This window comes from Etheostoma cragini, chromosome 10 (assembly GCF_013103735.1).
Source record: "Etheostoma cragini isolate CJK2018 chromosome 10, CSU_Ecrag_1.0, whole genome shotgun sequence".
NCBI lineage: Eukaryota > Metazoa > Chordata > Actinopteri > Perciformes > Percidae > Etheostoma > Etheostoma cragini.
Genome location: NC_048416.1, coordinates 18719099 through 18735209, shown reverse-complemented (window position 1 = coordinate 18735209; position 16111 = coordinate 18719099). Strand labels below are relative to the sequence as shown.

The 16111-nt window shown below is 40.3% G+C and overlaps 1 protein-coding gene across 4 annotated transcripts in view; it reads left to right on the top strand.

Moving 5' to 3' along the window:
* The first annotated feature begins 859 nt into the window (after positions 1-859).
* The window catches only part of dlg3 (discs, large homolog 3 (Drosophila)), an 80228-nt gene continuing 64976 nt past the window's right edge, over positions 860-16111 (top strand). For 2 of the 4 annotated variants that reach the window (XM_034883653.1, XM_034883657.1), the window contains exons 1-4: positions 860-1175; positions 2053-2184; positions 9048-9133; positions 14337-14444. In XM_034883653.1, the coding sequence (XP_034739544.1) occupies positions 1133-1175; positions 2053-2184; positions 9048-9133; positions 14337-14444 (369 nt within the window). In that variant the 5' untranslated portion in view covers positions 860-1132. The remainder of the gene's footprint in view (positions 1176-2052; positions 2185-9047; positions 9134-14336; positions 14445-16111) is intronic. The other 2 variants (XM_034883650.1, XM_034883652.1) reach the window with 2 other exon arrangements.

The following is a 16111-nucleotide window of genomic DNA, read 5'->3' as shown; positions in this document are numbered from 1 at the left end:
ATTTTTGGAAAATGGCTGCAATGAAACAAAGAGTGAAAAATTTAAAGGGGTCTGAATACTTTCCGTACCCACTGTAGTGCTGGAATAAATTAACAGGTGTTAATACAACAGGTTGCTAATATATCTGAGGTAGCCTATGTGGATGTGACAGTATATACAGTGCACATTAACAGACATGATATTAAAAGCTTACAATGGTCAGTAAATTCCACACATTGTTTTCCTTGTCAAAACTTGGCGCGTGATTACCTAAAATGCAACACGACCGCCGAGAGTTGGTATGCTAGTTAGCCTCGAGCTTCTAGCATAAACAGTAACAGCTAGCGATAAGATGATATAATAGGCAGGCTGAAGAGCTCTGGTAAGCAGTTTAGCTAGCTCACTTCTAACTTCACAGCCCCAGATTGTTTTTTTTTAAAATTATTTTCAAACATTTAGTCTTCAACCCCAACCAACGCTGACTCCATTGAGACAATTTATGACATCTCCCATAGCTCCCTCTGGAGCCACTAAAAGCTTTGTACAACTTAAATTGAGAGCTTGTTGTCCTTTAACTGTGATTTACTAGCGCCACCTTAACGCACCGCAAGATGGCACACAATGCAAACAATTGGATAAGGGACGATTTGAATGAGATCAGAGACATTTTTTTACCTCGGACAACATGTTTTACTAACTGATTGAGCAAGACGTAATGTACTAGACCATTTAAGCTAATAGCAGATAGTTTTAATGTGTTGATAGTAATATTACAGACTGTCACAATGAGGAGCCACATGGACGTTTTCCACGAAGGCACGGCATGTGTGTAAGCGGGGAGGAGGGACATGTCACGCACTGGGGCCGTTTTGCCTAAAAACGTCTGGAAAGTTGTCATGAAGTTAACGGTCTCCTCTTGTAATAGCTTACTGTAACCCGTCTGTGGGTGTGTACACCACTGCTGACCACTGAAGTAATACTTCGGACCTGTTTCAGACAGACGGGGGGTGTCCGACTGGATTTAAAAACTCAACATATCACTTGTTTGTGAAGTAGGGGCGGCAGTAACGTAGCTAACGTTATATAATATAAATCCGCGACTGTTACTGTAATTATTTCTCTTCTAAAAAAAACAACCCAAACTGTAATTTACATGACTTTTTTTGGAGTTGGACACACTATGGTTCATAAATATGGTAAGTACCGTTAAGTAATGTATTTCTCACGTGTCTAAAGTTTTTTAGTAGCCTACATCTCGGTTTAAGTTTCGGGTTAATGCCAGCTCGGTAGTTCATGGAAGTTGTTGCACGGCTTTTCCCTGGCCCACTAACCCCAGTTCTAATCCCTTGAGACACACGATATTTTGTGGACGTAAGGAAGAAAAAAGTTATTACCGTATGTGGAAAAGTGTGCAACTTTCAGGCAACAGTTTACTGTTCTGAGGTTTTTCTTGATCAAAGTGTTCGTAAACTGGGAGATGTAGATTTACCTCCGTGATGTGCATCATCTCTATGCTGTGTTCCTCACCACCCACCGGGTTCAGCAACCAGCTGTAGTCGTGTTGCAAGAAATAAATACCTTTTAATGTGCTCTGCAGGGGAATGTAACAAACAAGCAGGGCTGCATTTGCATATCAGTCAAGTGTATAAAATATTTATTGTATGGTATTTTTCTATACATTATTTTTCTATACATTCCCATATTTGCACTGAACCATGTGTCTATTGTATAGCCGTAGACGTAGCTCTACGTAAAATGGTACACTTCTGTGACATACCTTTGCATTAGACAATTGTTAAAAAAATAAATCAAGAACATTATCTGTAGATTAATTCAGAATTACAAGTTGTTGCAGCCTTAACAGTTTGGAAAATGTATTAATGTAATAAATGTATTAATGTATTGTCATATTTCCATGTTCTATTACTGAATTAACTGTATTAGGATTATTATGATAAATATTACTTTTAATCCCAGTTCATGAAAATATTAATGACCCTGTCAATGACCGCCAACATGTCTATGGGTTCTTTGCTGTTGTTGTGGTGACACATGTATTTGTTTGTGTGTCAGACACGGAGCGAGCAGTGGGGCTGCTCAGACGATACCAGGCCAACCTGACCAGTCCAGGGGAGCAGGCCCTCAAGTCCAGCGTGGGTAAAGTGTCTTCCATCTTGGGCAGCCAGCTGTTCCATGCCCTTCTTGGTAAGAAAACATTGGAAAAAATTGCTTGTTTTGCAGTTGGGAGTCTTTCAAAAACTTTGCCCATTAGCCAAAATTACGTCAGAATTTTGGCAGGGGAGACTTTGGAAATAACTTTTCCTGTTCACACCCCTTTCCTTTTGAGTACAGCTTGATTTTTATAATTTTCCACACTTATTTGTCTCAGTTATTTAATGTATCTTGATTTGTGTTGTATTGTGATTGGATGTAGGCAGACACAGGATGTAGACAGGGTCAGGTTGTATTCATTTGTCTGGGAGGTTTACTAGGTCTAAAAGTTTCCCAATTAAGTCATATGAAAGAGGCCTTTCAGTTTGCCTCACAAAGGTTTGCTGTTTAGCCTCCTCGGTAACATACTCACATTGTAATGAAATCCCATTAAAGCCAACCACATTACAGTCTAGCTATAGAATGAGCTGTTATATGCTCAGACTTGTCACACTGGGAAAGCATAGTTCATCCCTTTGACTTTGACAAAATGGCATCTTACCCCATGAATGTATGTCACTAAAAAACTGAAAGAGTAATTCACAATTACCAGTAAGCTATAGTAATCTACCAAAGCTGCTTTTGACTGAACTGATATTAGGCTGCTACTCCTCAAAGCATCTTAAGTGTGCATAGTTTCTACTACAACTCATCTCTATATTATTAACCAGCTATACCTTCATGTCGAGTCTGGTGTTTTTGAGAAGAGCTCAGGGAAGCAAATGTGAATCTGAGTTTACTTTTAAAGCAGATAAAGCACCATACTTGAGTTTAACCAACGGTTGAGTAGTCCTTCTAGTTACCACAGCCATGTTATAATGATGCTTGCCCTTGGGTCTGCTGTTGCTACTGCTGACCCACTGCTAGGCAGCTGGGGGGGGAGGGGATACTCAGGCAGCAGTAAGAAATACAGTATGACCTTTTCCAGTCTTTCCCACGGAATTACAGTCTATTTGCGGTGATGGTTCTACATTTCTTGCTTTTGTTTCCGCTTTTTTCATATTCAAACTTTTTTTCCAAATTGAATTTATGTCAGTGTTGAGAGATTTGAGGGGAGGAGCAAGGAGAGCGTAATTTACATGTCATCTGGAGAAAACGTGTGAGACTTCTGGAACCACAGCCTTCTACCCTGAAGCCTGACATCACCACACAGCTAGCATATGGTAATGCCTTCCATAACAGCAGTATGTTCAGTTAAGTCTGTTTCTCTCTGCCGTTGTTGTTTTTTCACATAGAACCAGGCTGGTTAAAGTGAAATTATATGATGTTATGCAGCGTATAAAATCACAACCAGTATGGACTCAACTGCACAACACCAGACAGAGGACAAGTTCACAAAGGGGTTGATTTCAAAACCAAGTAACAGTGTCCAAATCAAAGTCCAAGGGCAAGGTCCAAATAACAGGCATAAGTCAGGAAAGGCAAAGGTACAAAATCACTAGGCGAAAGCCAGAGTCAAAATAGGCAACGGGTCAAACACATGATAAATTCTGGAACATGGACACTAGGGTCCTAGATGATCTGGCTGGTAAAACTTGTGAGAACAGGGGTATATACTAAGGGAGGCAGGGAAACAATTAGACACAGGTGAAACACATTAGGGTGGGGCAGGTGATTACACAGGCCGGAAAGTAGACAAAGACCAGAAGTGAAGTGACCTGGAATGAGAGACAGTGAATTCCAAAATAAAACTGGAAGAGACAAATATAATAAAGAAAACATGAACATGACCTAGGCATGGGTGCTAGATGTGACACCAGAGGTCCACTGTGACAAACGCTAATGTCAGCTATCATAGCTCTATGTGAAAAGCAACGGCAGAGAGAAACAGACTTAATGGTTTGGGAGTTCCAGATGAGCCTGTGAAAGCTGTTGTCGTAGATAAACGGTAAAGCCAGAGGCTTACTGCGGTCAAGCAGTTGTGCACGGAGAGGAGGCGGCTGCGGGGCTAGGGTCACGGTTAGGGTCACAGGCAGGTAGAAATGTGCTTGACATAGATAGGATGGAGCTGTGAATCAATGCGCTGTGCGCCACTCTTCAGTGAAATACGATGTTTTCATCTTAAATATTAAAAAAATTGAAAATCAATATGTGGCGGTCAAAGTTTCTGGCCTCTAAATACAACTCAATGTATGCAGATCACTGTTGTTTTTTTTACTAGTGATGTACCTGAACTCTGAAGCAATAGTGAACCAATTTTTATCATATATATGTATATATATATATATGGTTCTGTAAGGGCAATTTGACAAAGAGGGACAGTGATGGAGTGCTGCGCCTCCGCAATCACAGGACCTGAACCCAATCGAGATGGTTTGGGGAGAGCTGGACCGCAGAGTGAAGCCAAATGGGCCAACAAGTGCTGAGCATCTCTGAGAACTCCTTAAAGACTATTGGAAAACCATTTCAGGTCACTACCTCTTGGAGATCCTCAAGAGAATGCCAAAAGTGTGCAAAGCAGTAATCAGAGCAAAGGGTGGCTACTTTGAAGAATCTAGAAATTAAGACATGTTTTCAGTTATTTCACACGTTTTAGTTAAATACATAATTCCATGTGTTTAATGATAGTTTTGATGCCTTCAGTGATAATCTACAATGTAAATAGTCATGAAAATAAAGGAAATGCATTAAATGAGAAGGTGTGTCCAAACTTTTGGCCTGTACTACACACAGTAAAGGCCACAAGCTTGGACACAGGTGTGCCTTGGGCTGGCCACAATAAAAGGCCACTCTAAAATGTCGGTCAGTATCTGGTGTTGGTATGGTATGGTTAAGGTTACATTTAGGGTTATGGTTCATCCGTGAAGCGACACCCCTCCAAACACCTCTCTAAAGTGCCAGACACCATCGAATGTGAGCATTTGCCCACTCAACTCGGTTACGACCACAAACTGCAGTCAGGTCAAGAGAGACCCTTACCCACATTTTAGAGTGGCCTTTTATTGTGGCCAGCCTAAGACACACCTGTGCAAAAAATAATGCTGTCTAGTCTTGATACGCCACACCTGTGATGTGGATGGATTGTCTCGGCAAAGGAGAAGTGCTAACTTACACAGATTTAGTATTTGTAGTATAGAATAGTATATAGTATCGATATTTGAGAGAAATAAGTTTTTTGTTTACATAGAAAAAGTTTAAGATCTTTGAATTCAGCTAGTGAAAAATGGGGGCAAAAAAAGTGTTGCGTTTGAGCTAATTTTTTTCAGTGTAATAGCTTGTTGCTCTGCACCGTTTTAAATTGAATAACTATTAACATCGGATGTAATATACCTCATAATTTATCCAAGTGAGAGAGGGGATAGGAATCGCTTAACAAGTCCGGATTCCAAGCATTCCTCATGAAGAATGTTCAGTCAGAGCCAAGCCTGCAGAAAGGAAAATAAACTGCTATTGGTCGTCATGCCAAGCCTCTTCAACAACTCGCCTGGCTCTCTGGGTCATCTGCGCTGTGAAGGTAGAGGAAGAAGCTGCCTGGGGTCGGTGTGTTTCAGGTACAGGCCTTCGTTCAACATATGGTTCTCATCAGTGAAAGCAGAGCAGAGGAGCAGCTGGTTCACAGCACTAATAGGAATACAGTGCTGTATAAGCATTACTCATCCTCTGTGTTTGTCTTCACATGCTCAGGGCTATGTGAACTGGTTCTGTTCGGACCATTTTGTGTTGCTGTAGCGGAGAGTTTTCTGAGCAGAACAGACTGTGTTGTAAACTTGTTTGCAGTTAGATGATCATTTACAAAACAATAAGGTTTTGCAATTTAAGGCTGCGATTTCTCCAACAACAGTGATATGCCAACATTACAGAACAGTTTTTGTCTTTAAGAGATCTCTCTAGCTTTGATGCACTGTGGGAAGTAAAACAGTGTTTGATGCAGTGTGGGAAGGTTTGGTTACTGGGTACTTGATTGGATGTCTTCATGGTTGCACAGTCACAAACAAAGGTTGCCTTAACTGTGCATCCACCCTTTTGTTCCAACATATACACATGTGGTGGGAGGCATAGGGGGCTGCAGGGAGTTGGGGCACACATACAGACAGACACACATTCTATTACAGAATACCCTAAATGCCTGGGGAATGATTTATCGAGGCAGTGACAAGGGGGTGAATTGTTTGCCCTGTCTTGAAATTGTGACCTAGTTTTCTGTGAATGTGTTATTCTAGTGAGCTGTGGCTTGCTCATCATCATTTAAAGAACCAGGGCACTTTTTTGTATGATTCATCCAGGCAGCCAATGCAGATATAATTTCAATCCAATTGAATAGGTACATGACAAATAGGAGAGGCCTGGCTGGTAGTAACACACACACACACACACACACACACACACACACACACACACACAGGACAGGGAGAAGGTGCAGGAAACCCCCTATGACTATGACAAAAAGGCCCAGAGCCCTGACCAGGCCATCCTAAAATAGTCCCAACATCAAACGAGATCTGGGGAATAAGTCCTGTGCAAGAGACTCAATGGTGTTTTTTGACTCCAACGTAGATTCCCAGGCAGCTAACCTTAACCCAAAACATAACCATTGCTGTGCTGCCTGGAAGGAGATGTTGGGGGCAAAAAACGCCAAACACCGTGCAAGAGACTCCAGGCTTGGATCATGTGTTTTGTTCCATGGCCAGGAATTGATGGTCTGTGAGGGTTAGAACAGTTTAGAGATTTTTTGGAAAGTCACAGTTGTAAAACAAAAACTCTCTGTTTTGTGCGACTCTGAATCATGATCTCAAATTTCTTTGAGACCTAATTGAGCAGTTTTCTCTGTTTTGCTACTTCTGCCAGGAATAGATGCAAGAAAGTAAGCCAGGCGTCCGGGGTGCAAAGAGCAAGTCTGGCTAGACAGATGCAACACTTGAAGCTGAACTTACTTTTGTTATATGACCAATGTGTCTAATGACTTAATAAATGTGAAAAGGTGTCAATCATAGGGATGAACCCACAGAGGGTTATCACCTGGCTCGACAGTTCTCCTCAGCCTTACATAGCTTTTTAGCTTCTTTCAGCTCATTGTTTTTGGTTTTACAGCCTGACACTTTACTGTTTCTGTTCTCAATGCTCTCTTTTCTAGCTACAGCAGCTGGTTAGCGCTACAGATAAGGGTGTGGGGAGAGATCTGCTTTTTTATGACAGTGAAACAATGAGCTGCAGTGTTTTTAATGACATTGTATCTTGTTCAGTTTTATGGCCGGTAGAAAAATTATTTTTGCAAGTACATTTTTTTTTCAGTTGACCAGTCAATGGCAGATAGACCAAAAAGTGTTTTGGAACCTATGTATAGCAATTTGTTCCAGTGTTGTGGGTATTTGTGTGAATGTCTGTGCCTGTATATGCAGGTAGGCCCTACAGCATGTGTGTGTCTGCATGGATATAGGAGTTTGTGTGAGTGAAATTGCTCTTTAGTCAGCTGGGCAACAAATTCCTCTGCCCACACATGGCTTCACTCCTCCACATTCAGACAGAGTGATGAGTCACATGCCCCATTCTTACACTTTTGTTCTCACAGTACCTAGTTGGGGCATACTGACTCTCTGTCTCACAAACACATACGCACACAAACACACATAGAGTGCAGAGCTTTCTTTGAGCTTTCTTTCCTTCTGCTTCAACAAAAGATTCACATTGTTAACAATATAAAAGACATGTTTTAAATGTGTTAGATTTCCTTAGATGGTCTCTCAAATGGGCCTTGTGGGACGTCTTGCCCTGACATTGAACTTTGGGAAGTTGATGAACTCTCTCCAGAAACCCTATTTATGTCAACAGTGCAGTAACCAGGCCTGCATGTGACATCAGCAAAGTTGTCCCAGTGCATTCTCATCAAATGGCTGCCACTCAATAGGTGACCACAAAACATGGGTGTGTAATGAGCCAAGAGGCGATGAGTGGAGAGGAGAAGAGAATGGGAGGAGGAGACTGGAAGAGTGAAAAGAAAAGGACAAACTTTAAAAGACACACTGAGATGTCAGCAAATAATGTTACTCACATAGTATTTTGTGGTACTTAAGAAAGAAAAGCATGTTAGCATGTTAACGCTAAACTAAGATGGGGAATGTGTTTAAAGTTATGCCTGCTAAATAAACACCGGCATTGCAACACCAGTTAGCTTTGTCTTTGTGAGCCTGTTAGCACGCTGATGGCTTTAGAGTCTTAGTCGGTTTTTTTTCAATATTATTTCTGCTTTTACACCTTTAGATTCAACATATGGCATGTTGTGAAGTGTGTATATATACACTTCATTACACTATCATTACAATATATAACAACCTTATGTAATATCATAATAAAATAACATGTGTAATAACATAATTACAAAGTCCACAGCACTCAAATCAAAGCATATTACAGGGTATGAATTGCCCACTACTCAACTAGGGGGCAGTGTCCACATGTATTCACATGTACAGGTGCTCATGTACCCTCACCCTAAAATGGAGCTTCAAATCAACAAGACTGGAAATGACCTGCAGTGTACTTGATCTACGATGATGTTGAACTAAAAGAATCAAAATGATGCACGTTGTTCAGGTAGTACGAAATATTATAATATGGGCCTCTTAGACATTAAGTTGAGGATTTAGTCAGTCAGTACCTGAGTCATGTTGTTCAGCAACAAGATAACAGCGCTTGCAAAGCGAAACAGACAACTCCCACCCCCACGTTTTCCCCCAGTGCACCACTGAGGAAAACATCTCCCGATGTGTCCGTGATTGATCGCTGCATTCTTTTGCTCAACCAAAGAGAAGGCTGAGAAGTTATGAACAAGAGATAAAGAAACAAAAAAACACAAACAGCTGTTTGTAATGATCCAAGTAAAGAAAAAAAAGCTCTTTTCTTTTCTTTTTTTTTTCTCACAGATATTCAAGAGTGTTACGAGGTGACCTTGCAACTGAACACAGAAAAAACTGTTGTGAAAGAAGACAGCAGGCAGGATGCGTGGGAGGTAATTTTCCTTCTTCGTGTTATAGATTGGAAAAAATATGCTTGATGTTTACATTGTATCTGGCGTCACACATGCTGCTGTGTGCAGTGCTTTGCCTCCTTGGCTGCGCAAAAAGGATACTCCGTATCCAACACCAGGTGTCACTACCCGTGTCCCTCCTACTCCTACACGTAGAAAATGTTATCATGAGTCACGCTGGCTATGACTGAAACCTGGTGAGTTAGCGTCAGGGAGGAGAAACAGGGGTTGAGGGGAGAAAAGGAAATTAGACAGACTCAAAAGAGCTCTGATTAGCATTTGCTCATCAATGGGCTGCTCTCATTAAGTCAGACAGTTCTTTTATTTATAACAAGTGCTTGCAGTCCCGTGGTTATTTAGAATATTTTTAGCGTAGGACACACAATTCAACAACTGAATTGACGAGAGAAAATCTACATTTTGTGGGGATTTAAACCATATTCAATTTACTGAGGAGCTTCACAAAGTCCACACAGTGGTTTAAAGTATGACAAATTTTGCCCAACCCATGTCACTGATCTCCTAATAGCCTTTGGATGGGTAGGAACTCCTGACTTCATGTCATTTGCATGATTTAATATTGCCTCATAACTTTCCTTCAGCTTTGCCAAAATGTTAATGAAATTGATCTTTGGCTGACTTCTATAGCCCATTAACTGAATGATCCTTTGCTTGTTTTTGAGCAGAGATTAGGAAAACGCTTCTGCATGATGTGCGTGCGTGTGTATGTGTGTGTGTGTGGGTGTGTGTGTGTGTTTGTGTCTGTTTTTTTGTCTGCACTCACAGTCACGCAACATTAGTCTACGTGCAGTACGTGGGGGTACAAATGAATTTTGATGCCAAAAAAAAAAAATGGATTTCAATTTTAGCACACATTTTAAAATGTAATTTTTAAAACTGGAATTCAGGCACAATGGCCAGCTTTGATCCCTTTTGAATTAACAAACTGGATTCTTCCACTGAATCATCAGGCTAATTTAATCAAATTATGTGGGCCTGAAAGAAGCCTTAAAGACCCTTATTCTAAGAGGAAAAGCAACAGGCCATTTTCTACCGCTTACTGTTCTCTTTTATTATCCAGAGGAGACCAAGTGTGATTCGACTGTTTAATGTACTCAATGAAGTCGAGTATTGGACTGTGTTAAATTTATTTAGAGGTCAATTTAGTTAGAGGCGTGTAAATGTGCAACAGTTTGTTTATGTAATATTAGCAGTTTCTTACAAATATACCTTCCGACCACAGAAATAGGAATAAGCCCTTACCTTGCCTTTAGAGTAGGGATCTTCAACAGGGGGTTCTCAGAGTCAATGCAGGGGGCCTCCAAATTATTGTTAATTTTTGAAGGTTTTAAAAAAAAAAGTCCTAACATGAATCCAGCATAATTTTAGCAAATATAGATCCCCACTGACGCTTTCTGGCCTATAGACAAGGTAGTCACTAAGGCCATCCGCAGATACAGTTCATCCTAAGGATTCACTGTGTCACTGTATGTTTAACAATAAAACATGATTTATAAAAAAAATGGCAATTATTTTAATAGATTAGAAGGATTATTTTGGGTCCAGTTCAATATGCAATTTAATTTGTACAATATATGTAGTAGGGGGTCCCTGCTCTGTCTCTCTTTCAGTTAAAGGATCCTTGGCTTAAAAAATGTTGAAGGTTCTTCATTTAGAAGACTAGATCCTTGGTAGTGTTGGGATACAACCATTCACTGTCAACTCCAAATACTCACAGAGGTGAAAAGAGCCCACTAGAAATTGGTTTTAAAGCTTTTGTTTTAATATGTCACACAAGCTCTTGAGCAAGCTGAAATGTATCTAGAGACATGCAATGTGCTGATAAAGTTTCTAAAGCTAAAATATTACATTATACACCTTCTTTGTTTTAATTTAGTAGAGTTTAGTTGAATTTGTTCTCAGTGTAACCTTCTAATTGGTCACTAATTGTTACAGTGAATGTGACGTCTTGATTAGGTTAGGGGTCGCACTTTCTGATCCACTTTTCTGTGAACTGTGTGAAACCTGTAGCTGGAGGATGTGGAATCACATTTGACTGATCCACGCTGCGCGTTTGGTTGATGGTTCATACATAACTCAATAAATCGATTCTTGCAAATATGCACCTGATGTGCACGTCAAGTATAGTGCAAACCCCTTTTCTGTGGATGTTAGGCATATAGCATAAAAGTGATCGTTAAAAGTATGCAATTCAAGAGATGAAAACTTTAATCTAATATTATTACTTTGTGCTTAACAGCCCCTCCCTCCAGTCAATCACTTAATGGCAATATGTTTGTGAAATTCATGTGCTAAGTCTAAACTGGATTATATACGGCCAGTTGAACTACAAAAGACTTGTCATTTAAATAGACGCTTTAGAGCAAAAGTCAATGTTGACTCAACACGTAAAGCTTGAGTGACATTATTTTCAACAAAAAGGATTCTAATGCATTCTTTAAATGACATAGTATCAACAATTTCTGATATAAAAACAATTAAGTATTTGCAAGAGTGAAGAATGAGCACTAACATGAGGGATTAGTCCAGTGGCTGATTTCTTTGTCAGAAAAACACCTTTAACATGGGATTTCACAATTCATTTTATCAAAGTCAATATTTGTGGATTGTTTAGGTTGAATACTATCCAATTACCTGGCTCCAATATTGTTACACAATTGATTGAAGGTTTAGATCATTTTGCATTCACACTACTAAGGCAGAGGCTGATTCTTTCAACTATTTACCAATTACATTTAGCTAGCAAAAACAACTTACCATGTCATTGTAACAATATCCTTACTTTAAGATATCTATCTCAGCCATTTATACATTTCTTTTAGCTAATTATTTTACCCATTTGCCTAATTTCTTTGCTAACTATTGATCCATGACAATTTGATCCCAGAGCTGTGCGGGAGAACTGAACTAATTAGCGCCTCTATGTAATAATCAGTTGAGGTTTGTCAGAATAAAATCTGTCATGTTCGTTCAGCTCTGTCAGTTGCTCAGGCTGTATGTTGCATTATAAAACTGGTCATATATTTGATAAAATGCAGGTGAAATTGATGACAAGCAGCAAATTTCAAGCCACACAGAGTGACATATTCCTTCTTCCCGTTAAGACAGGAAGTTAAAAGACAAGAAAAATAGAAGAATAGAGTCGGTGCACTTCCTTCATGCTGAAACGCATACGGTCAATTGCAGTGCCACATTTTCATAATCTGTCAATACAATAGAAAACCCCCACAAACTATGACTGTGGTTTAAACTTGACTCTGCCTTCATAAGCTCCTCTCTGTGTATTCTGTGATCCACCCTGTCGAGCTTCTAATTCAGTGCAGCATGGCTCCTGATCTTTCCTCACATCCTTCCCCCTCTGGATCCTAGCTGCTGGTGGGGCCCAGGCACAATCCTAGAGAGAGAGAGAGAGAGAGGGAGAGAGAGAGAGAGAGAGAGAGGGAAGGAGAGAGGGGAAAGGAGAAGGGGAAGTTTGAGAACTGCTTAATGGACACGAGTGAGGTGCTCATCAGTATTCTAGCCATGTTGTCACCTGAGTGGAGGATGGGAGGGAAACTAAATGAGTCTGCAAATTCCCTGATTTGGTGCAGAGTAGCAGGTGAGAGTGGAGAATAGCTCCTTTTGAAAAAGAAAGCAAAGAAACCGTGAGCGAAGAAGTTGTTTTTAATAGTGTGGTTGATTTCATAATAATAATAATGTTTTAATTTTCAATTTTCCTTTTTTATTCTGTAATCCTGGAATAACTAAGAAAGTAATTTGTAAGAAGAAACTGAAAAATGTAATACATTTTTTTTTTTTAGTATGTCATTTTTCAAATATGTATGCACAATTTTGCAAGTGTATGTGAGTGTGTAAGCGTGTGTGCACAGTGCAGAGGGCATTCTCCTGCCGCTGTTAGACAGAGCCGGCTGCCTTGTGGAAATGGAACCGTCAAAGATTGCAACAACTTAGAAGAACTTTGTGTTGCAACTCTGGTGAGCACTCTGCTCATGTCTTAAATTAAGCATCATTTTAATTTGTAGGTATCGGCTGAGAGAGTGGGGACAATCTGTTAGGAAAATATTAAGGCTGTTCTTCTGTAACGTTTTTATTAATTTGTTTGGAAGTTTGCACTACTGACGTCCTGCTCTAAAGGCTGCCCTCTGCTGTCAGTTGAGGTTATGTGTGGTCAAAACTGTTGGAATTAACTCAGTGAATGTCAGGTACTGTAGACTTTGTGTATATTTGCTATATTACTTTAATTTGTCAAGAAATATGACATGGAGTGAACCATCTGGTCCAGCTCTGTGTTGCTCTAGCAGACTCTAGCAAGGTTTTGGTGTGTTATTCTTAACATTTTGATTTTTACAAGGGTCTTCAATTTTTACTACAATACAAATTGTTTAACCATGCTTTTATTTATGTATTTTTTGGACTAGCTCCTCTCTGTTCTTTAGTGCCAATTGTTGACAACCCACAAATAACACTAATGGAATGGTTCAACATTTTGGTAATTAAGCTTAATCTCTTGCTTGCCGACAGTTAGATGGGAAGATTGATATCACTCTCATTTGTGTGCGCTACATATGAAGCTAGAGTTACCAGCCAGTCAGCTTAGCTTAGCACAAAGACTGAAATGGGAAACAACTAGCCTGGCGCGGTTTAGACCAAAAGTTAGCTCCAGTACGTTACCCTCTGTGAAACCACAAAAAATCTTAAAAACAAATAAAGTATAATGTCTTAAGAAGGGAGCTTTAGAGGTGCTGGTAGGCAGATTTTTTAAACCGTTAGACAGAGCTAGGCTAGCTGTTTCTTCTTGCTTCCAGTCTTTATGCTAAGCTAAGTGCCTGCTAGCTTAATATTTTCATGTAGTAATATTACATCCGAGTTACAGATCTAAGCATCTTAATTTTACCCTCATAGCTTTTATGAGGTTATTTTCAGAATCCTTAAAGACTCTTTTAACCACCTGTAAGAAAAATATTGTGTTTGCTGCTGTGACTCTATCCTGCAAGAGTGACGTCTAAGCTACAGTAACTCTCAGCAAGAAAGCAAATGAGGCCATTTCTCTACTCCTTTCAAGACGGGGATGATTGTCATTTTTGGTGTCCACAAGAATGTCCTGATCATTATTTGAGGAGTATGTTTTTTAAAAATAAGATTTGATTCTCCCTTCACTCAGGAGGAGGAGGAGGAGGGTGTGTCTCGGGTGCGCGTGACCAGCAGGAGGAGTCCCCACAAAGTGGAGCGAGTTTCTGGCCTGGTGACTCTATCTCATGTCGACGTGCCAAAGGTGAGTAAAGCTAAGAAAACACAAATTTGCTAGGGGTCTCTTGAACACAACTTGTCCTCAGGGATTCTTTTTAGGCTTTAGAAAAGGCAGCTGCTGCTAATATAAGCAAATACTAATGAGCCTGATGATGTGATGATTACGCATTCACCATGCAAGTTTACTGAGGCATCACAGAAGTGCCTTAGCATGCATCATGAAACATTTGTTACTGTTCATAAAGGTTGATGACCTTTGAAAAATGTATTGATGAGACATGAATGCTAAATTACAAAGCAGTTTAATGAGTACAATAATTGATTTCTAGGGATTTGTGTGACCAATTTAATGGAATATGTTAATAATCTGTGTTGATTATTGTGGTGTTAATATTTCATGCTAAAAAGAAATATATACACTTTCTATCGAGTATCTCAACACCTACAATGAAAATCACATCTATTATGCTTATACAGAGCTGTAGATGAAAATGATTGATAAAAATTCATAAGGGGTTATGTGCTATTTCTTTTTTTTAAATACTAATATATTGTGTTTAAAAAGTGAGCTTTAGAGATCCCCATAGTCTTATGTGGTTGCCATTGGCTAACTGTGTCACCCTGTTTCCAGTCTTTATGCTAAGCTAAGCTCACCGTATGTTGGTTCTAGCACAGAGAGGTGAGAGTGGTTGGTCTCCATCTTCTCATCTAATTCTTGGCAATGAGCATATTTCCCAAAATGACACACAATTTCTTTAAGAATCAGATGAGAAGATTTAGATGATCACCAGCCATGATAGAGCTATGTCTCATAGGCTAGCCGTGGTCCTAAGCATTTTTAAAAGCCCTTGTGTTCACATGCCTTTCCCATTACAACACAGCCAGTGGCACATGGTAGCACAGTGGCCGTAGGCGTTGGCTTCTCAGCTGAGCCCAGAACTAGTGCAATGGGTGGGGTTATAATCAGGGGGTTTGGATGGGGTAAAAAAGACAGAGATGCAGGCTGTGAGCACATGGATTAAGTGTGCTTGTATGATAATGTCTGCATAAGGATATGGGGACAGTACAGGTCCACTCTGGATAATACGGAGCTGTGTGTGTGTGTGTGTGTGTGTGTGTGTGTGTTTGTGCGTGCGCGTGCTCGTGCGTGTGCACACACGAGCATGCATGCTTGTGTGATTCCTATCACATGAAGGAGGAAGGTTAGGGAGCTGAGGAGGCACAGGGAACTGAAGTGAAAAAGAGAGAGAGAGAGAGAGAGAAGGGGGTGTAGAGAGAAAGATATAGTGAGGGAGACTGGAGAGAGAGAGCAAGGCGGCTGAGAGGCAAGGGCCGGTGCAGTGCAGAGCTGGAACGGACACCCAGAGCTCAGCCTTCCTCGGGTTGCCATGGAAACCACATTCCTCCCCCGCCTGCATCCCTACAGATTGCTCTGACTCTGCCTATCTCTCTCCTCGCTTCTCTGTTTTTCATCCTGTCTTTTCCATTCCTCTTTTAATTTGTGTCTTTGTTTTTTGTTATTTTAACTCTCACTCTCTCTTTCTGCTCTGCTTTTCACACCATACACGCATTGAGCACAATCGTGATGATGCACACTCAGCAAGCACACTGATTCCACATGCATGGCTCTCTGTGACAAGGTTAATGGCTAATTACACAGAGTTTATTTTGCGTTCCTATGCACTCAGGGAC